Consider the following 17,317-nt stretch of genomic DNA (forward strand, 5'->3'; position numbering starts at 1 on the left):
AGTAGGGGAAGTTTCTTTGTGATAAACGATTCAATGTGCAACCACAATCAATTACATCAAATTTTATGTAAAGGGGTATTATTTTCGGAACTATGGGCCATTATTTAAAACAATACAGTCAACAAGCATATTTTAGCGTATTACTATTTTTCTATTTTATTAGCATATTAGCTCTTATATATATATATTAACTCGGCCACAAACATTGTTTGGATTACAGTGTCAGCTCCAAATAAGATTTGTTTATTTATGATAGTAGTTTTAAATTCTAAACGTTTGCGAGTAAAACAGCCTATTTAGGAACATTCAGGAAGCATTATTATTATTATTAGGGATTGGCCACAATGCACTTTTCCTTCATGAAATGTACAAATGAAAATACATAAAACAGGGCAATAGTCATAAAACATTTCATCCAAATTGCAAAGTCAATGTAATTTCATTTTTCTTTTACAACACATTAAAATACATAGAAATGCATCATTATATTACTGTAAATGTTATTTTATTACAATACTGGAACTATTAATTATTAATAGTTTTTGAATGTTTAATGTGAGCTGCGATTTGTCCTTCTATGTCGTCAACGGTTTGATTGTCTGCTACCTGGACCCTTCCCTCTCCCAGGGTGGTGGTGGCCTGCAGTGAGTGAGTTGAGCATGCGGTAAAGCTCCTGTGTGTCCACGTCTAAGCTGTCACTCACTTGTCTGCACCCATTCAACGCCAGCAAAGTGTTTCCCTCCATAGACACTTCAAGCTCACGTCTGAGAGTGAACACATGCTTTGTAAAAGTGGAAAAATGCTGCAGTTTCTGCAGTGTATGTGCGTGTGTGTGTGTGTGTGCGTAAGAGTGGTTTGCTGGCCTGTCAGCAGCAACAGGACAAGCGCAAAGATGACTGAAAGGAAGCAAACGTGATGTATGGAGCAGCCAATTGGGATGTGTAGAACTTGAGTGCTTCAGACAAGAAAGCTTCCTAATTTCCCTCTCGGAAATAAAAGCAGCTCTTGCGGTCAGACCCTAACTATGTAGAGGGGTGGTGCATGGGACAAGAAAGGAGATACAATATTACACTGTGGTGGCAATCTGGATAACAATGCAGATGTGGCCATTGATTTTCACAATCAGCATGGCGTGAATACAAGTCCCACCCCCACAGAATCATAATAGTACCGCCCCTTTCTCTACGAGGAAGTAGCCTCTTATCAAAAAACCCCAAAACATTCAATGATTTTCTTTTTCCAACTTTTGTTCCATGTTGATGCTTGGTGGAGGTCTATCCTGGTTACAACAGGCATGGTCATAACAGCATGGCCGAAAAACAACACAGCTAGCATAATTTAGCGCAGTGCTGCATGCAACCTTGTCCAAACGGTCCAGGCTGCAGCAGTGCTAATCAGCTGTTGGCTGCAGGATCATCAGCACCCCTTAACAAAAGGTGGTGGCCCAGGTTTCTCAATCATCTTGTATTTCATGAAAATAAGTTTGAAATGGAGCTAGTGCAGAATAACAGAGTGCCAATGTGTGGCGTACACTGAGGTTACCCAGCATGCCCTGCGGGTTGTAGATACGGGTACACTTATTAGATAGGTGTCTGTGTTGTTGGCTCATGGCTTTCAAATACAAAGCACGTCTTGATACACACGCTTCTGACTGTTTTCTGCACTGACAAACCTTTTTGGGATTTCTTCCAAAAAAGCAGTTTTCTAACAGTACTACTGAGCGTTGTTGCCACCTTACACATCCTGCTGCATGAAAAAAAACTTCAGTATAAAAGGGCAAGGTTTAATTTTTTGCCTAGGCAAAGACCGCCCCACCCACTGAAAATGGGTCAGACCAGTTGGGAAACACGGGTCTGTGCATACACTATAATGCATAGAATACAACACCATCATTTTGAAAAAATAAAAAAGCATTTTCAATCCTGGATGTTGAAGACAACCACAAAGTCCCCAAATGACAGTCAAGTTCCCCAAATGCCCCCCAAAAGACCTCAAAGTCCCTCAAATGCCATCCTCGTCCATAGTCTTGTCACTTCCTGCCTCGACTATCGTAACTCACTCCTCTTCGGCCTCCCTCAAAAATCCCTCCATAAACTACAACTGGTTCAGAACACTGCTGCCCGGATCATCACCAGAACCCCCCCATCCCACCACATTACCCCCATCCTGCAGCAAATCCACTGGCTCCCAGTGACTCAAAGAATCACCTACAAAGTCCTTCTGTACACCTGGAAGTCCATCCACAACCTTGCCCCCCCCTTGCCCCTCTGACCTCGTCCACATTCTCACATCCCGTTACCTCAGATCTTCCTCCTCCCTCCATCTCACTGTACCTTCTACACGCCTTAGCACTATGGGGAGCAAAGCGGCTGAAACCCTGGAAGTCATTGCCACCAGACCTCCGTAACTCTGCCACCCTTCCTATCTTCAAATCCAAACTCAAAACTCATCTGTTCAAACTTGCTTATTCTCTTTAACTGCTTGACATGCCCCTCTCCCCTTATTTATTGAATGTCCTCATTTATTGAATGTTCTCTTTTATCTTGTATTTTATATTGGTGTTTTTATATCTTCTGTACAGCGATCTTGGGTGGCCTGAAAGGCGCTTTGAAATAAAATGTATTATTATTATTATTATTATTAAAAATGAATGCAAAGTCCTCCAAACGCCTGCAAAGACCCCCAAATGATAGTAGACGTAAAAATGAGCTGCCATGATTGCAATGCTTAGAGCAGCAATGTTCTCATAAATCACACCATGTCAGAGATGTGGAGTTATCTGACCAACATGGGATCAAGTTCTTAACCTCCATGTCAAGCCCTCTGCTGAAGAAACAAAACAAGCAGCCCCCTGATCTCCGCAGCGTGCAACATGCTGTCTGAGGCCGATTGTTATCAAAAGTCTTTCCTAAGGGAGGCGCTCATGCTCTCTTTCAAATTGCCACAGTACGTTTCCCCTCATAGCGCTGGCAGCACTCGTGCAGCCTCAGTGCATAACACTAGAGAGTAGGCACCACACAAATATGGAATAGAATACAGGCTGTGCGGACTCTTGCAGTGGACAGTAAGGCTGCTGTACAACCCTTACACTGACTACTCTAAAGCAGGGATTGTCAACACTGGGCAGCGGCCAAACACAAAGTCCGAACAGTCTATGTCGGGTGGAGGCACAGTGGGGCTGCTGATGGGGGTTGGATACCTTTCAACCTCAAACTGTCAGTATACATTCCAGTTAGTAGTAAGATACGCAGTCGGAAATCTACTATCCACGGTGTATTCTTACGTGATGGGAGTGTGTGCGCACTGTACCTGTTGCCATGGTAATAACTGTAATAACTTAAGGTGGATTACTTTTATTGCTGTGCAGTAAGCGACTCGCGGCTACAAAAACAAGCTGCTGCTTGGCACCGCGGCGGGACGGCAGCGCCACGCCGTGTGTGATGTGTTACTCTGAGAGGCTTTTAATGGCTTTTCCAGATTGGACTTTAATTAGCTGTTAATCATCTTGGGCTCATAACCCATGAGTGGAGACAGTGGGAGTGTGCGTGTCTGTGTAGTGTGTGTGTGTGTGTGTTCTTCCACCCCTCCCGCTGTCTAATCCAAGAGTGCGGCAAGGCCATTAGCGGGAACCCGGCATCCAAAGCGAGCCAAACGACCCATTAAGTCTTTCACTTTTAGCTTCTCTTCAAGCTCCATACTCATCCTTCTCCTCTGGTGCCAGCTGACACCCTCAAATGCCAGCTATCTGTCACCAGTGCAGGCTTGTCCACCCCCGTATCCATACCACTACTTCTACCACTACTTCACCCTCATGTCCATTTACCATGCGGTGTGTTTTTCATAAGGATATCCGCACAGGCAACACAGTACTGGTAGATGTTTTGACACATTTTCACCCTTTTGCATGCAACACTTCAGGAGTTCGTGTATCAACAAACAAAGAGACTAAGACCTCCACCAAGGTCTTTTTTTGGATCAGCTCCAACCATTGATACGTACATTACCTACTGCATTTGCCCAAATGCTGTTCAAATCTTGTACAGTATGTCGGAAAAACCCACCTATCATGTTAAATTTAACAATTCCCTGTCATCTGATCTCTACCAAAGTTGAATCGATTTGTCTTTTACGCATGCGCCATACTTCCACAAAGAAAAAAAGCCATGAATGTTGACAATGAATGCATGACCTAGACAGACACTATCTTAGCTTATTCTCTCCACAAAAACAAAAGTAAAATTTTCAAGGTAGAAAGTACAATTCCTGCATTTTTGGCCTGATAAAAACCTGGAAACGTGAGTGCATGTGGAGGAAGGAAAAACATTTGTATTTGATTAACAAACTAAAGTCATTTGCATGATTTCCCCTCCACTAAAAAAGGAAACCTCACGTTGGTGGTGGACGGGAGTGCGAGACGTACCTGCCGATTGAGTCGCACAAACTCCTCGGGGGTCTTGGCCCAGGGTGGCAGCTCCACGTCGGAGACCACGGTACCATCCTCCATCACGCCCAGGTTGTAGGTGTTGGCGTTGGCAAACATCTCAGGGAGGTAGTAGAACTCTGGGATCAGCTCCTGCACATGGACAGCACAGCGACAGGACATGCTAGAAGGTGACATCTTCATTCCTGCGTCAAACGTTCAACCTGTCAGTACAGGCCCTGTTTAAAAACAGAACGCTTGACAACCAGTCGAGAAAACTGAAAAAAAAACAAAAAAACTATCTTTCTTTGGATAAAAGCATCCAGACCACAAGGGAATGACAATTCTTTCCACTCTTATGTTCTGATGATAACGAGTCATCCGGTAATCACGGCAGACAAAGCGGCTCTTGTTGTTACAAAAGCCTAACTGGTAGCATAATGCCGTGTTTTTGATGGCAACTTTCACTTTGTGGATGATTAAAGCAGGGGTCACAACCCGCCCTGCGTCTTTTCAGGCTGCATACCGCCACATTTTTCTGAAAACGTGTGCGTGTGTGCGTGGCAAGAGCAGCCAAAGAGCATGTCGGTCCCACGGTTGTGCAAGATGCAAGTACAAGCGCCGCCTGCCACGCCTGGCTGAGAGCGGTTGCGTGCATCGTATGTTGCACACATGGTGTGATGTACAGGGTGCTAACGATGGATGATCTCCATGCGATTGCTACGTTATTGTACTTGCGTGTGCTGCTCATGTTCCCCCTCCTCCCTCCTCCCATCACTGAACCCAACCCCTCAGCTTCCTCGTACAGCCGCAGTCTGCACCATCTCCTTTTTTAACATCATCATCATCACCGTCATCATAGTGCCCAAGCTGAGAGAGCAGGTGCTGCACCCCCCCCTCCTAACATGGCCGCCGGTTGCATCTGATCTGAACGGCTCATCACTCATGTTGTAACTGCGTGCAAGTGCAATGAATGGCGGGTTTCCTGCCCGAGTCACGTCACCACTGTGCCTCAGCCCACAGGACGGTTGAAGAAAGTCAATTCCCACAGTAATTGTTCCATAACCATAGAACCGTGAATTCAACCTACTGCACAGTCGTGGGAGCATAGCAGTGTTTTTTCTACCCTGGCTGCTCAGTACAACATGGCTGAGGCCAAATGCTAAAAATAAAAGCTTGATGAATGAAGTAGACTGGCCCAAGGGTGTGTAGTGTTATTTTTACTTTTGTTTTGTTATTCTCTGATTAAATCCTCATTTTAACTATCTTTGACTTTTTGCTGTGAAATCACCACATACAAAACCCGATCAAAACATTTGGACCTTCATGAGGTTTCAAGTAGAGCTAAAATATGCAAAAGCAAGAAGGGTGAGTGAGACAAAAATATGGAACTTGTAATTAAAAATAATAATCATAATAATACTAATAAAGTCAAATAGGTTGTTTTTCTACCCAATCAAAAGTTGAAGACCACAGGCCATAAAAGCCAAAATCTGCTCCAAATGGTCATTTTCTGTCAGGCATTGACACGGCCAGCCCTCCTGATGGCTAAAGCTAATAAGCTTTCTTGGGATGGTGGAGCTCCATAAGCTTGGAGCTTGGACGCAGGAAGACTTTGTGGAGAGATCCTCAGCATGACCCAACGAGACACTAAAGTTTTAGAGTTTTAGGATGGCCACAGTCTGACCCTGGAATGGACTATTTCCATGACCCATCATTCCATGATGTCCTATGAGGAAATCCATCCAATCCAAACCCAAACCAATACAATTGGAATATTACTACGTAGCATGCTTTTTCTTTGACTTTTTGCTGGCATTTTACTGCGATGTCACAATGAAAAACGTTCCCTTCTCTGCGCGTATTACTGATACTTCATTCAGTATATCATGTAGCTTGTGCACAGAAAATGAAATATTAATATATTTATATATATATAAAAATATCAGCTAGAAGAAGAAACCAAAGAGGCGGTGCCCGAGCAGAAGTAAAGAAAGCAAACATCAGTTGAATAAAGAAACACAAACATGGCTTCCTTGGCAGGCGCTCATCAAGGCAGCGAAAACAGCAAAGCAAATGAGCAAGCAAAAGCGGCGCTTAAAAAAACACACAACCTCCTCACTTCTGAAATCTGCTGGCTGCGTAGGAGCTGACCTCTAACTAAAAGGTCGTGCTCTTAACGAGAGTCCCTAGCCCTGGGGGGTTGGGGGGTGACTGTTGTGCACACGCACACATGCACGCACACACGTACACGAGCAAGAAGCTTGAGGGATTTGCGTGGCTCCACAAACCTGCCTTGCATGCAGCACAATGTGCAGTGGCCCCTCTGCTGGGCCGGTCAGAGGCCAGACCCTCTGATCCCAAATCCTGTCCTGTCATGGGTCACCGGTCCCTGGCCCCCTCGCTCCGGGTCCCCCGCCGCCACCCCTTGCTACACTTCCACTGTTTCTACCTCTAACCTCCCTGATGCCTCCAGGCCGAGGCTTGGGGTCAAGAGACTGGGGAGTAGGGGGGCAGTGGGGGTCAGGATAGCGTCAGCCAGGCTAGAAAGCCATTCAATATGGGTGTTGTAGCCTATTATCACCCAATTCTTTAGAAAAAAAAACACCACCACCAGGGCTTTTGGCCTCAGGCAGGCTGTAATGCTAAAAGCTAAATGGTGTGCTTAGCATAGCAAATTGAAACATCTCCTCGCTAATTCCTCTTTTACCAAATGAATGAGAGCGTTCAAGCGGGAAAAAGTCCACTGATTTGCATTGAAAAAATATGCACACACCAAAACCATTCCAGCTGGACGTGGAAACAAAAAAGTGATGTGGTCCAGATTTCCTTGTTGTTTTGATCTGAGTCCTCCTGGTTTGATCCGCTTTGACGGGTCTAGACCGAGGCAGCAAACGAGGGCCCTTTGCAATCAACGCTGTAACACAATCCATATGTTTTATCGGGGGGGGGGGGGGGGGGGGGGGGGGGGGGGACTCGAGCACAATGAAGTGCAAAAAAACAAAAACAAAAACTAGCACCGAGACACCTGAGCTTTGACATAGCGAGGCTGAGCTGGAGGGGAGCCGTTAAAAGCACGCTGCCACCATAGACCAGGCTGACCGGCCTTGTTCGGGGGCCCAGCGGGGAAAGGATTGGACTCCAGTTCTAAGCCTGCTGAATCGGAGACAGATGAGGATTAGTCGTCCCGCTTTGATCACAGGACCAGGAAGCTTTGGACTGGATGCTGATTGGTAGCGACTGGGCATTCCCTTACCCATCTTTCTATTCCTGCTCTACCTTGACTAATGGAATAGTCCATCAGGACTTCAGTATCCTAACAAAAAACTTCTAAAGGCAAACTGACCCTCAAAAGAAGACCCCCCCCCCTCGCTTCATGACTTGGATCACCATTATCTCCAAGTCAGAATCATAACCCCTGTGCCGTTCATGCTAACAGCCTGTGAGACCGGGGTCTGCGTATTTGTGTATTAGTGACAAAAAGAAAAAGTCAACCTATCAGGTGAAGCATAGTTAGAACTGATCTTGAGACCTGATCTTGAGACCTCTAGATCTGATTGGGCTTTTTATGTATCAGAAATGTTCCTTGAAGATTTCTGACCTGATCTACCATCTTTCCCTCTATTCTATTTGTGTACTTATTGTGTTTTTATTTGGTATTTTTGTATATACTGTGTATATATACGTATATATATATATATATATATATATATATATATATATATTTGGTATTTTTGTACATGCTGTATATTCTATTTTTTTTTTCAGATAAACGGCTGCCCCACAGAGCCTGGGTTCTGTCCAAGGTTTCTTCCCCAAAGGGAGTTTTTCCTTGCCTCCATCGCCAAGTGCTTGGTCATGTGGACTTTCAGTTGGTTGTCGGTCTTCAAATGTGACATTCTTGTATAAAGTGCCATGAGATACCCGCTGTTGTGATTTAACATATAAATAAAGTTGAACAGAATTCTGCTGACTATATGAACTTCCAGACACTGCAATTCCCCAGAAAAGTTCCCCAGCTGTTCTCCAAAGACTCCGGTCCTACTGTATTCAGTCCTAGACTAGTTCAACTTCCACCTCTCTTATTATTGCACCAATGCAGGATTATCTACTGTACCTTGACATCAGATGTGTCTCTCTGGCAGTTCCTCCAGGCTCGAGACACTGAGGAGAAGGTGCGGTCAGCGTGGTCGAACTTCCCTCCTTGGAAGTTGAGGAAGAACGTTGTGAAGGGCTCCTGTAGAATAAAAAAAAAAATGCTTTCAACACCTCTACTCAAGCGTCCATTGTCTATTGTTTTGCTACAGTTTCCCTGCGATGCCCTTTGCTTCCTGGTGCATCGTCCTTTTCTGTTTTTGAACTAAAGAGGAGCAATAAACAATAAACACTGTTCTTCTCGCACTCGTTTCGCCTCTGCATCCTGGGATCCAGACTCGTGCACCACAAAACCTCACACTGTACGTATAAGGTGTGACTATACTGTAGTCTTATATATATATATATATATACACACACACACACACACACGTATGTACACACACATACAGTAATTGAACACGTGCTGTCTACAAGCTAAAGTGGAGTTGTTTTTTGCCGACACCTAGTGGCTGCAATAACTCACCGAGTTGAGGTGCTTGTGATGCAGTTAGGCAACAAATGGAACGATACAGAGCATAGAATTTTTCAGTAATGATATTTCAGTGCATGATATGATACATGATATGTCGTTTCATCAGGCCGCTAATTATGTCCAGCTTGGACAGTGTAGCTTCTGCATCAGCCACTGACTAACTAATACACACCTTTGATTGTTTGATATGTTTCTACACACGTCATGTCTCATATTTAAAGCCTCTCGCCTACACAAATTCTGACATTTGGACAGACATTTATTACAGATGTATAAAATATATATTGCCTAATAGAGTATAGATTTGGAAGAAGACAGACTCTGTACTGAAGCACGATGCACTGTGGTGTACTTTAGTGCATGGAAATGGATGCAAACATGCAACAGCAGTAATCCCACTGAGCTCCTAAAGCCAATAAAGCATTTCTAATCATGTATAATCTTGTTAGCAGAGATCAATAGTATACACCCAACAGCACCCGAGTGAAACGACCACTATATACTGGGACTCACTGATACGACAACACCAACATATCATTTATACGACTCGGAGGAAAGGCTTCAGCTTGTGCTTCCTGTATTGATAAAATGCATTTGAGAGTTTTAAGGTGAGCTTATGTGGTAAAGCGGTCTTAGAATAAGCCTGCTAATGATGCCCTCGGATCAATGAGGTCGCTCCGCTGGGACTCGCCGACACTGTGAGCTACCGGCCAAATAACACAAGACAAAAAATACAACGCTGCTTATTGGAAAGAGAAACTTAGTAACCTCCCGCTCCCCCGAGGGCCGTATGGCTAGATTGATGGTGTCCACTTGACAGAGACAATATTGTGTGCACAAGCAACACCACAGCGCTGTTAGAAAGCAACGCAATGCTAATGCTGCCTTCAAACGCCACTTACGATGCGCAGCAGCCACATGAGCGTGAAGCTGGAGGTGGAGTAGTGGGTGCCGTAGTGGAACTTGGGCACCTGGTCGTCGTCCCACGAGTCGTAGCGGTCCGAGAAGAAGGCGGCCCGCTTAGGGTTCAGAGCGCCAACGGGCTGTGGAGAGATTGAAAAGATTTTAAGAAAGCGACTAAATAACTTCTGCAAGACGAGCTTGTGGTTTGATATTGATATATTTGTTTGATATTTCTATATAACAAATACGACCAATTCCATGCAAAGCAGGATGCAGCAGTTGTTGTTACCTAGTGAAACCAAAACACACGACTTCAATACCATAAAATGTGAGGCTTTCTCTGATAAATACACATTTAAACAGAGAGAATGAAGAACAAATATTTTAGATAAATGCAACGTTCTTTTGAATAAAACACAACTACCAAATCGATATATAAAGTTAGGAAATGCGGTTTGCTTTAGAGTGGACGGTTTCTCGTCCTTCCTATTTTCTCTGATGATGATAAATGATGATAAAGTTAAGTCATGCCACCAGACGTGAAGCACATCACATTTCCATCCGTCTGGGAAAGAAAAGCAGCCTTTTGTCTATGGCCGGTTATTTAAATCCTCATTTACAGATATCACTATCAGGCTTCTTCGATTTTTATGAGTCCTCTGTTGGCTGCGCCTCATTCTGTCTTCTCACACCCCCACCAACACCCCCACCCGCGCTCCCCCAGACAGTGGATCAATGGTAATGGAATGATGGGCTTTTGAGGGCCTGGCGGGGTGTAGATCAATAGGATCTCTTTCATATCATAGGCCGCCTGTCACTGCGGGACTGGTGCTTGTGTATTGATGTATTGTATTGCTGCTGCTGTTACTGTTGGGAGTGTGTAATTGGCTGCTTTTACTGTGTGTGTTTGCACTTGTTATGTGTGCGCAAAGTGTGCATATTTGCTTGTTATTTTTGCCCACAGCACTCCCGCGTGTGGATTTACACAGTGCCGCAGTGTGCAGCTCTGCCTTGACAGTGATACACTGTGGCTTCCTCGGGGGGCTGCTGGGGGCAGGGGTGGTGGCGGAGGTGGAGGGTGAGTACACACGGTGAATTATACATCACACCCATTGGTCTGATTTATAACCCTAATAACAGCCGACTCATTAAAAAAAGAAAAGGCTGAAGGAGGCATATAAAATAAGAAATGGTGAAAGCGCCACAGTGACACACCGAAGGGGCGAGGGGGTGGGACTGCGGCGAGAGTGCACGTGGGGGCCGCTGGTGTGCACAATGTGGTTAATGATTCCAAGGGCGGGTGTGTGCAGCATGCAGCATATGTAGCGCAGGAGAGATGTGAAGTACAAATTGGGCCAATAAGTCAAGAGCAAGAGCGTCCTGATAAACGAGCCAATCTTCTGCTTCTAATTAGAGCCCGGAATTAGCCAGACAAACGCTGTGTTACGCCGCCGCTGGAAAGCCGCAGACACCTGCAAACACACCTTGGATTAGTCTGCTTGCATGACGTCCCTAAAGACAAATCATTTCAAGTCAATCCAAGCAGTACTACTACTTACTGGTACTTCTTGCTTTCTTTTTTTAACCTTCTTGTTTACATTTCTAATTTCTCACCCTTTGCTCCTCTTACAGCAAGCTAACATGTGCATGTGATGCTGTTATCGTTATTGCCTATAGCTCCGTGTCCGGCCCCCTCTCAATTCAGAGTCAAAGATGTTCTTTCCTCTGTTCCGTTTGCTTTTTTTTCCTTTTAACTGCTGGAAACATTAGAGGAGAATGAAATGAAAAGGAATGCTGGAAACGTGAAATTTTCTGCTACATAACACTACGAGTGTGCACTGCTGTTTGAAGACCTACCTGGAAAACACAATTCCAAGATCCTCTAAAAAGAGCAGCCGACCTACTGGAATTAGGCCGGTCAAAGATCTTTTATTTGACAGGAGCTGTTTTTGAGGAACTACTGGAAAAATGCTAGTCAACGATCTCCATGAGGCCTCTGCTGTTTTTAGGAATCTGCTGCAAAAATGCTAGTCTAAGCTCTGTTTTTGATGACTGGAAATGTCTGCTATTTTGGGGAATGTGCTATGAAAACCAGAAAAAGTATTCTTTGTTTGCGTTTGGGTCGAAGATGTTGGATCAAGTATGAGTGATTCAAAAGTGTGGCGGTTTTGGTTTTTTTTCTTTGAGGGGGTGTAAAAGGTTCAATTGGAACAGTGGAAAAGCTTGTCTGGGGGGTGCCTGGGGGATAAACATAGGGACCACGCGTGGTTAAAACATCAATATGCCATTAGGTGATGTGGACAAGGCCGCTGTGAGTAAAGCAGCACCAGCAACATCATTGTTGTTCTTCTCGGAAAAGAACATTTATTATGATGTTCATGCCAAATGGAAAGATATGCTAAGCTATGCTATCGGGACTGGTGGTGGTGCTAATGGGGGAGGGGAGGTGATGTCAGCTCCAGGTTAGAGTTTATGATAAGACAGCCTCCCCCCGGGGGGTCACGATGGGCCACAGCGGCAGCAGGGAACATCAATTGAGTGCGGTTTCTTGCGTATGCTGCCAGGGGAATGATATGGTGACACGCGTTGCTGACGAACACTTTGACGCCATGTTGGCATGTCAATGTCACGCTACTCCCTCCCATATGATGTGCTTCTCTACAAGAGCCCCGCCTACTTGGAGTATGGTAGAGGCAAGTTTACACGTGAGACAGGAGCACTCAATGTTGCTGGATTTCCTCTTTGGTGTCACTCATATCACAAACTGTATTCCATGCATGTAAACTATTACACAGCTTTATGCAAAACATGATATAGCCTCAAGTTGGCTAGGATGCTACACTATTAGCAGGCACACACAGCAGCCTTCCCTGACCTCAGCTGCTTATACTGTACATCCACATATGGCAGGACACACGCTTTTCTCCGTGTCGTCGTCTTCTTCCTCTTTGGGCTTTCCTTTCAGTGGGCGCCACAGTAAATCAATTGTACCCCTCCATTCCTATCCTTGACCACCCTAACCTGCTGCACCTCCTTCCCATCTCCGTCTCTCTGCCTTGCCAACCTGTGGAGATCCATCTCTCCTTCCTTACTGTTCAACCTAGCGTACAAGTCATCATAGACTTTGTTTGGCCTCCTCTACTTTCACCTTAGCATTCATCTCTCTGTACTCCTGTCTGCTCTCCTCAGTCCTCTCCATGTCCCGCTTCTTCTTAGCTAACCTTTTTGGCCGTATACACCCCTGCACCTCCTCATTCCACCACCAAGCCTCTGTCTGCTTTCTTTCCAGATGACACACCAAGTACTCTCCTACCTCCTGACCATCCACAGCCTGTCTCAACTCCTGCCTAAAAGTCCTACAACACTCTTCTTGTTTCAGCTTCCACCATTTGGTCCTCTTCATCTTCCTCACCATGAGGGATGCTCTGCATGACTTCATCAAGGTCCAGCCAGAATTTCGCTTTTTCTTCCAACTCACATCCTACTTGTGGGACATACCCACTAAGACCATTTCTCTTCCATCTAAACCATGACAGAACAAGTTGAACTCTGCTCCTAAACTTCCAGCCTTGCTACCTTTCCACCTGGTCTACAGCATGCCAACCAACTCTACCTCTTCCTGTCATAGTTCTAACATGCAACGCTGATGAAGGCCGACGAAGGCCAACCAAGGCCGACCATCCAGCCAAACAAAGCCATGCCACGCACATTTCGACGAGTGTTCAGTGTTACATCATCCACCACCCGACTGATGATCACATCGGGAGCCTCAGAAACTCAGCACACCCCACCAAGTGTTTTTCGGGAACTACTGCAAAAATGTCTGTCCCTCCCAGGGTTCCTGTGTACCATGTTTTCCTAAGCTGTTTTTATTTGCCCCATTGGTCCGATTATTTAACATCAATTCTTCTCAAATGGGAAATGTGAGCTTATTTTATTGTAAAGCAAACAAAATAAAGCTTATGAAGTTTGTTTCTTTATTGTAATAGTATATTTATGGGATTACTATGAATAAGAAAAAAGCCTCACATCTACTCCAAATTCCATATAAGAACTCAAAAGAAAAGGATACATCCCATGTGAACAAATACATTGAAATACTACATACTACAAAAAGTAGCATAGTATAGTATAATGTGTTGTTTAAAGACTGCTGTCAAAGATAATATATTCATATATAGGATTTATTTTACCACCATTATTTGTGGAAAAATGAAAAAATATATCTTTTTCAATAGAATAAAAATATATATTGTCTATATCACTCAGTTGTCTAGTTAAATAAAACACCAAAGTCCAAAGTGAGGAAAAGCCAAGGGGCCAGGAGTGGAGCATCTTACCTTGGACAGATCTCTGAAGTTGCTGGGCAGCGTTAGGTCAAGTTCATCCGCTTCATAGTTGGTGATGACCCAGGGGAAGACCGGGTACTGGTTCAGGTCGTTAAAGGTCCTACCTGCAAGGAGGGGGCGGTGATGACGGCCGGAATAAGAAGGAATGCTAGAAAAAAGGGCGGGTCCTCACCGGAGATGGTGTTGAGAAAGATGAGATACTCAAAGTTGGAGATTTCACGACGTTGCCAACGTTGAGTCATGTTGGAGGCCTTGAACAGCTGCTTTGGCGTGGCCAGAGAGATACGCCTACAAGAAAACCATCAGTCATAGCCACAGATTGCTACGATGTGCTGCGATGCACTCCATGCATTTATTTCTGCTTGGCGACGTCACATCTTCGCAGTTGCGTTGGAATTGCAGTTTTTCCAATTCTCCACTTAAGATTTGATTCCACTTCATAATGCTGTCACTTCTCCCCAAATTCCAGATCATCTTGGACGCCCAGGATGTCAAAGCATCACATTAAAAGCTCCTAGTGAGATTGCATCATCGACATCTACCCATACAACTCCGGCAGGCACTAGGGGGCGTGTTTGCACGGGAGACGTTGATGCCGGCTTTCTGTGGGATTTTATTGCAAGCATTCAGACAAAAGGAGGACCTGAGGCTCCGTGACCTCCAGCACACTGTCATCATATGGAAAATATAGCCAGCCTCCCTCGTTATGAAGACAAACCCTGCAATAAATTGGACCACATGCGCGCGCGTGCACAGCCACACACACACTGCAGTACAAGTACAATTAAAACAAGTATCCAATTAAAACAAAGTGGAATGATGGAATAAATGGCTGTTGTGCACATGAAGGGTTTTTTATTGAACATAATAGTGCTAAAGCACTTCAACGTGGTCATGTAAAGTTATCTAAGGTTGAAAAGGAAGACTGATGTAAATGTCATTAAACATCAATGTGTACTTTGTTGGCTACTGGGTGAAAGTCAACCAGGCAAAGTGACCCATGTCTGCAAACGAACCTGATTAATTCACTTTTTAAACACAAACACCCCCTAGCACACACGCTTTCAACTCATGTGACAGCATGAACATACTTTGTCATGAAATGATTGTGTTTTTACTTGCAAAGGAATGATAACGTGAATACAAACATGTTTTTTGCTAAAATGCGTATTATTTTGATCTTATTTACACTATAAAGACTACTACAGTATATACAGTGCATCTGGAAAGTATTCACAGCGTTTCACCTTCACATTTGGTAATGTCACAGCTAAATATTCCAAAATGGATTAAATACATTTTTAAAATAAAATTCTGCACACAAAACCCCATAACAGCAATGTAAAAAAAACATTTTGGAAATTGTTGCTAATTTATTAAAAATAAAAAGTGAAAAATGTATTCAGAGCCTCTGCCGATACTTTGTTGATGCCCCCTTGGGCAATTCCAGCCTCAGGTGGTTTTGAATATGAACCCATCTTTGGCCAGTGTTGCCCATTCCTCTTTGCAGCACCTCTCAGGCTCCATCAGGTTGGATGGGAAGCGTCGGTGCACAGCCATCTCTCCTGAGATGCTCCACTGGATTCAGGTCTGGGCTCTGGCTGGGCCACTTGAGCACATTCATCCAGTTGTTCTAAAGCCACTGGCTGTGATCTTGGCTGCGTTCTTAGGTTCATTGTCCTGCTGAGAGATGGACCGTGGCCCCGGTCTGAGGTCAAGAGTGCTCTAGAGCAGGTTTTCATCCAGGATGTCTCTGTACATTGCTGTCATCTTTCCCTCCATCCTGACTAGTCTTCCTTCTTCTGCTGCTGAAGAACAAGCCCAAGAATGATGGTGCCACCACCATGCTGCACTCTAGGGATGCTATTGGCCTGCTGATGAACGATTCCCGGCTTTCTCCAAACGTAATGCCTGGCATTCACTCTGAAGAGTTCCATTTCTGTCTCATCAGACCAGACAGTTTGGTTTCTCATGGTCCGAGCGTCCTTCAGGTGCCTTTTGGCAAACTCCAGGCAGGCTGCCATGTGCCCTTGACTAAGGAGTGGCTTCCTTCTGGCCACTCTACCGTACAGGCCTGATTGGTGGATTGCTGCAGAGATGGTTGTCCTACTGGAAGGTTCTCCACCCTCCACAGAAGAAAGCTGGAGCTCTGACAGAGTGACCATGGGGTTATTGGTCACCTCCCTGACTAAAGGCCCTTCTCCCCCCAATCTCTCAGCTTGATGGAGGCCAATGTGCTCATTGGAACCTTCAAAGCAGCAGAAATGTTTGTGTAACCTTCCCCAGCCATGGAGCCTGGAGACAATCCTGTCCTGGAGGTTTACTGCCAATTCCTTCGTCTTCATGCTTGCTTTTTGGTTTGCCATGTACTGTCAACCCTGGGTCCGTATGGAGACGGGGGTGTTCCTTTCCACATCATGTCCTATCAACTGACTTGACCACAGGTGGACTCCACTGAAGCTACTGAAACATATCAAGGATGATCAGTAGAAACAGAATGCACTTGAGCTCAGGTTGGAGCTTCAGGGCAAAGGCTGTGAATACTTATGTAAATGTGATTACTCATTTTTTTTATTTGTAATAAATTTGCAACAATTAAGTTTTTCCCCACATTGTCATTATGGGGTGTTGTGTGCAGACCTTTTGAGAAAAATATGAATTGAATCCATTTTGGAATAAGGCTGTGACATAAACGATGTGGAATGTGGAAACAAGGAAGCGCTGTGAAGACTTTCCGATTGTCCTGTCCATCCAACAAAGATACCTGCTGCTTTGGAAGCCTGTGAAACGTAACGAGAAGATATTTGTGTGGCTTGGGTTTGTCATATTTGCTTGCAAGCAGGTTGAAGTCTGACCTGGTCTGCGGAAGGCCAAAGTTGGTTCCGACGCCAACACGGGGAAGACTGTGGACCACCTTCTTGACAGTGGCGGCCTCGGGGAAGTTGAACATGACGGCAGCTGTGAATGACAAAACCAAAAAAAGACATGACAATTTGTCGTGCACGCTTTGTCGCC

At 44.8% G+C, this 17,317-nt stretch overlaps 1 protein-coding gene across 9 annotated transcripts in view; it reads right to left on the bottom strand.

Moving 5' to 3' along the window:
* The window catches only part of lrba (LPS responsive beige-like anchor protein), a 140,701-nt gene that overhangs the window by 30,424 nt on the left and 92,960 nt on the right, over nucleotides 1–17,317 (bottom strand). For all 9 annotated transcript variants that reach the window (XM_058091546.1, XM_058091551.1, XM_058091550.1 and 6 more), the window contains 6 exons: nucleotides 17,158–17,260; nucleotides 14,475–14,590; nucleotides 14,294–14,406; nucleotides 9,953–10,093; nucleotides 8,538–8,657; nucleotides 4,421–4,573 (listed from right to left, as the gene is read on the bottom strand). In XM_058091546.1, the coding sequence (XP_057947529.1) occupies nucleotides 4,421–4,573; nucleotides 8,538–8,657; nucleotides 9,953–10,093; nucleotides 14,294–14,406; nucleotides 14,475–14,590; nucleotides 17,158–17,260 (746 nt within the window). The remainder of the gene's footprint in view (nucleotides 1–4,420; nucleotides 4,574–8,537; nucleotides 8,658–9,952; nucleotides 10,094–14,293; nucleotides 14,407–14,474; nucleotides 14,591–17,157; nucleotides 17,261–17,317) is intronic.

This window comes from Doryrhamphus excisus, chromosome 1, assembly GCF_030265055.1.
Source record: "Doryrhamphus excisus isolate RoL2022-K1 chromosome 1, RoL_Dexc_1.0, whole genome shotgun sequence".
NCBI lineage: Eukaryota > Metazoa > Chordata > Actinopteri > Syngnathiformes > Syngnathidae > Doryrhamphus > Doryrhamphus excisus.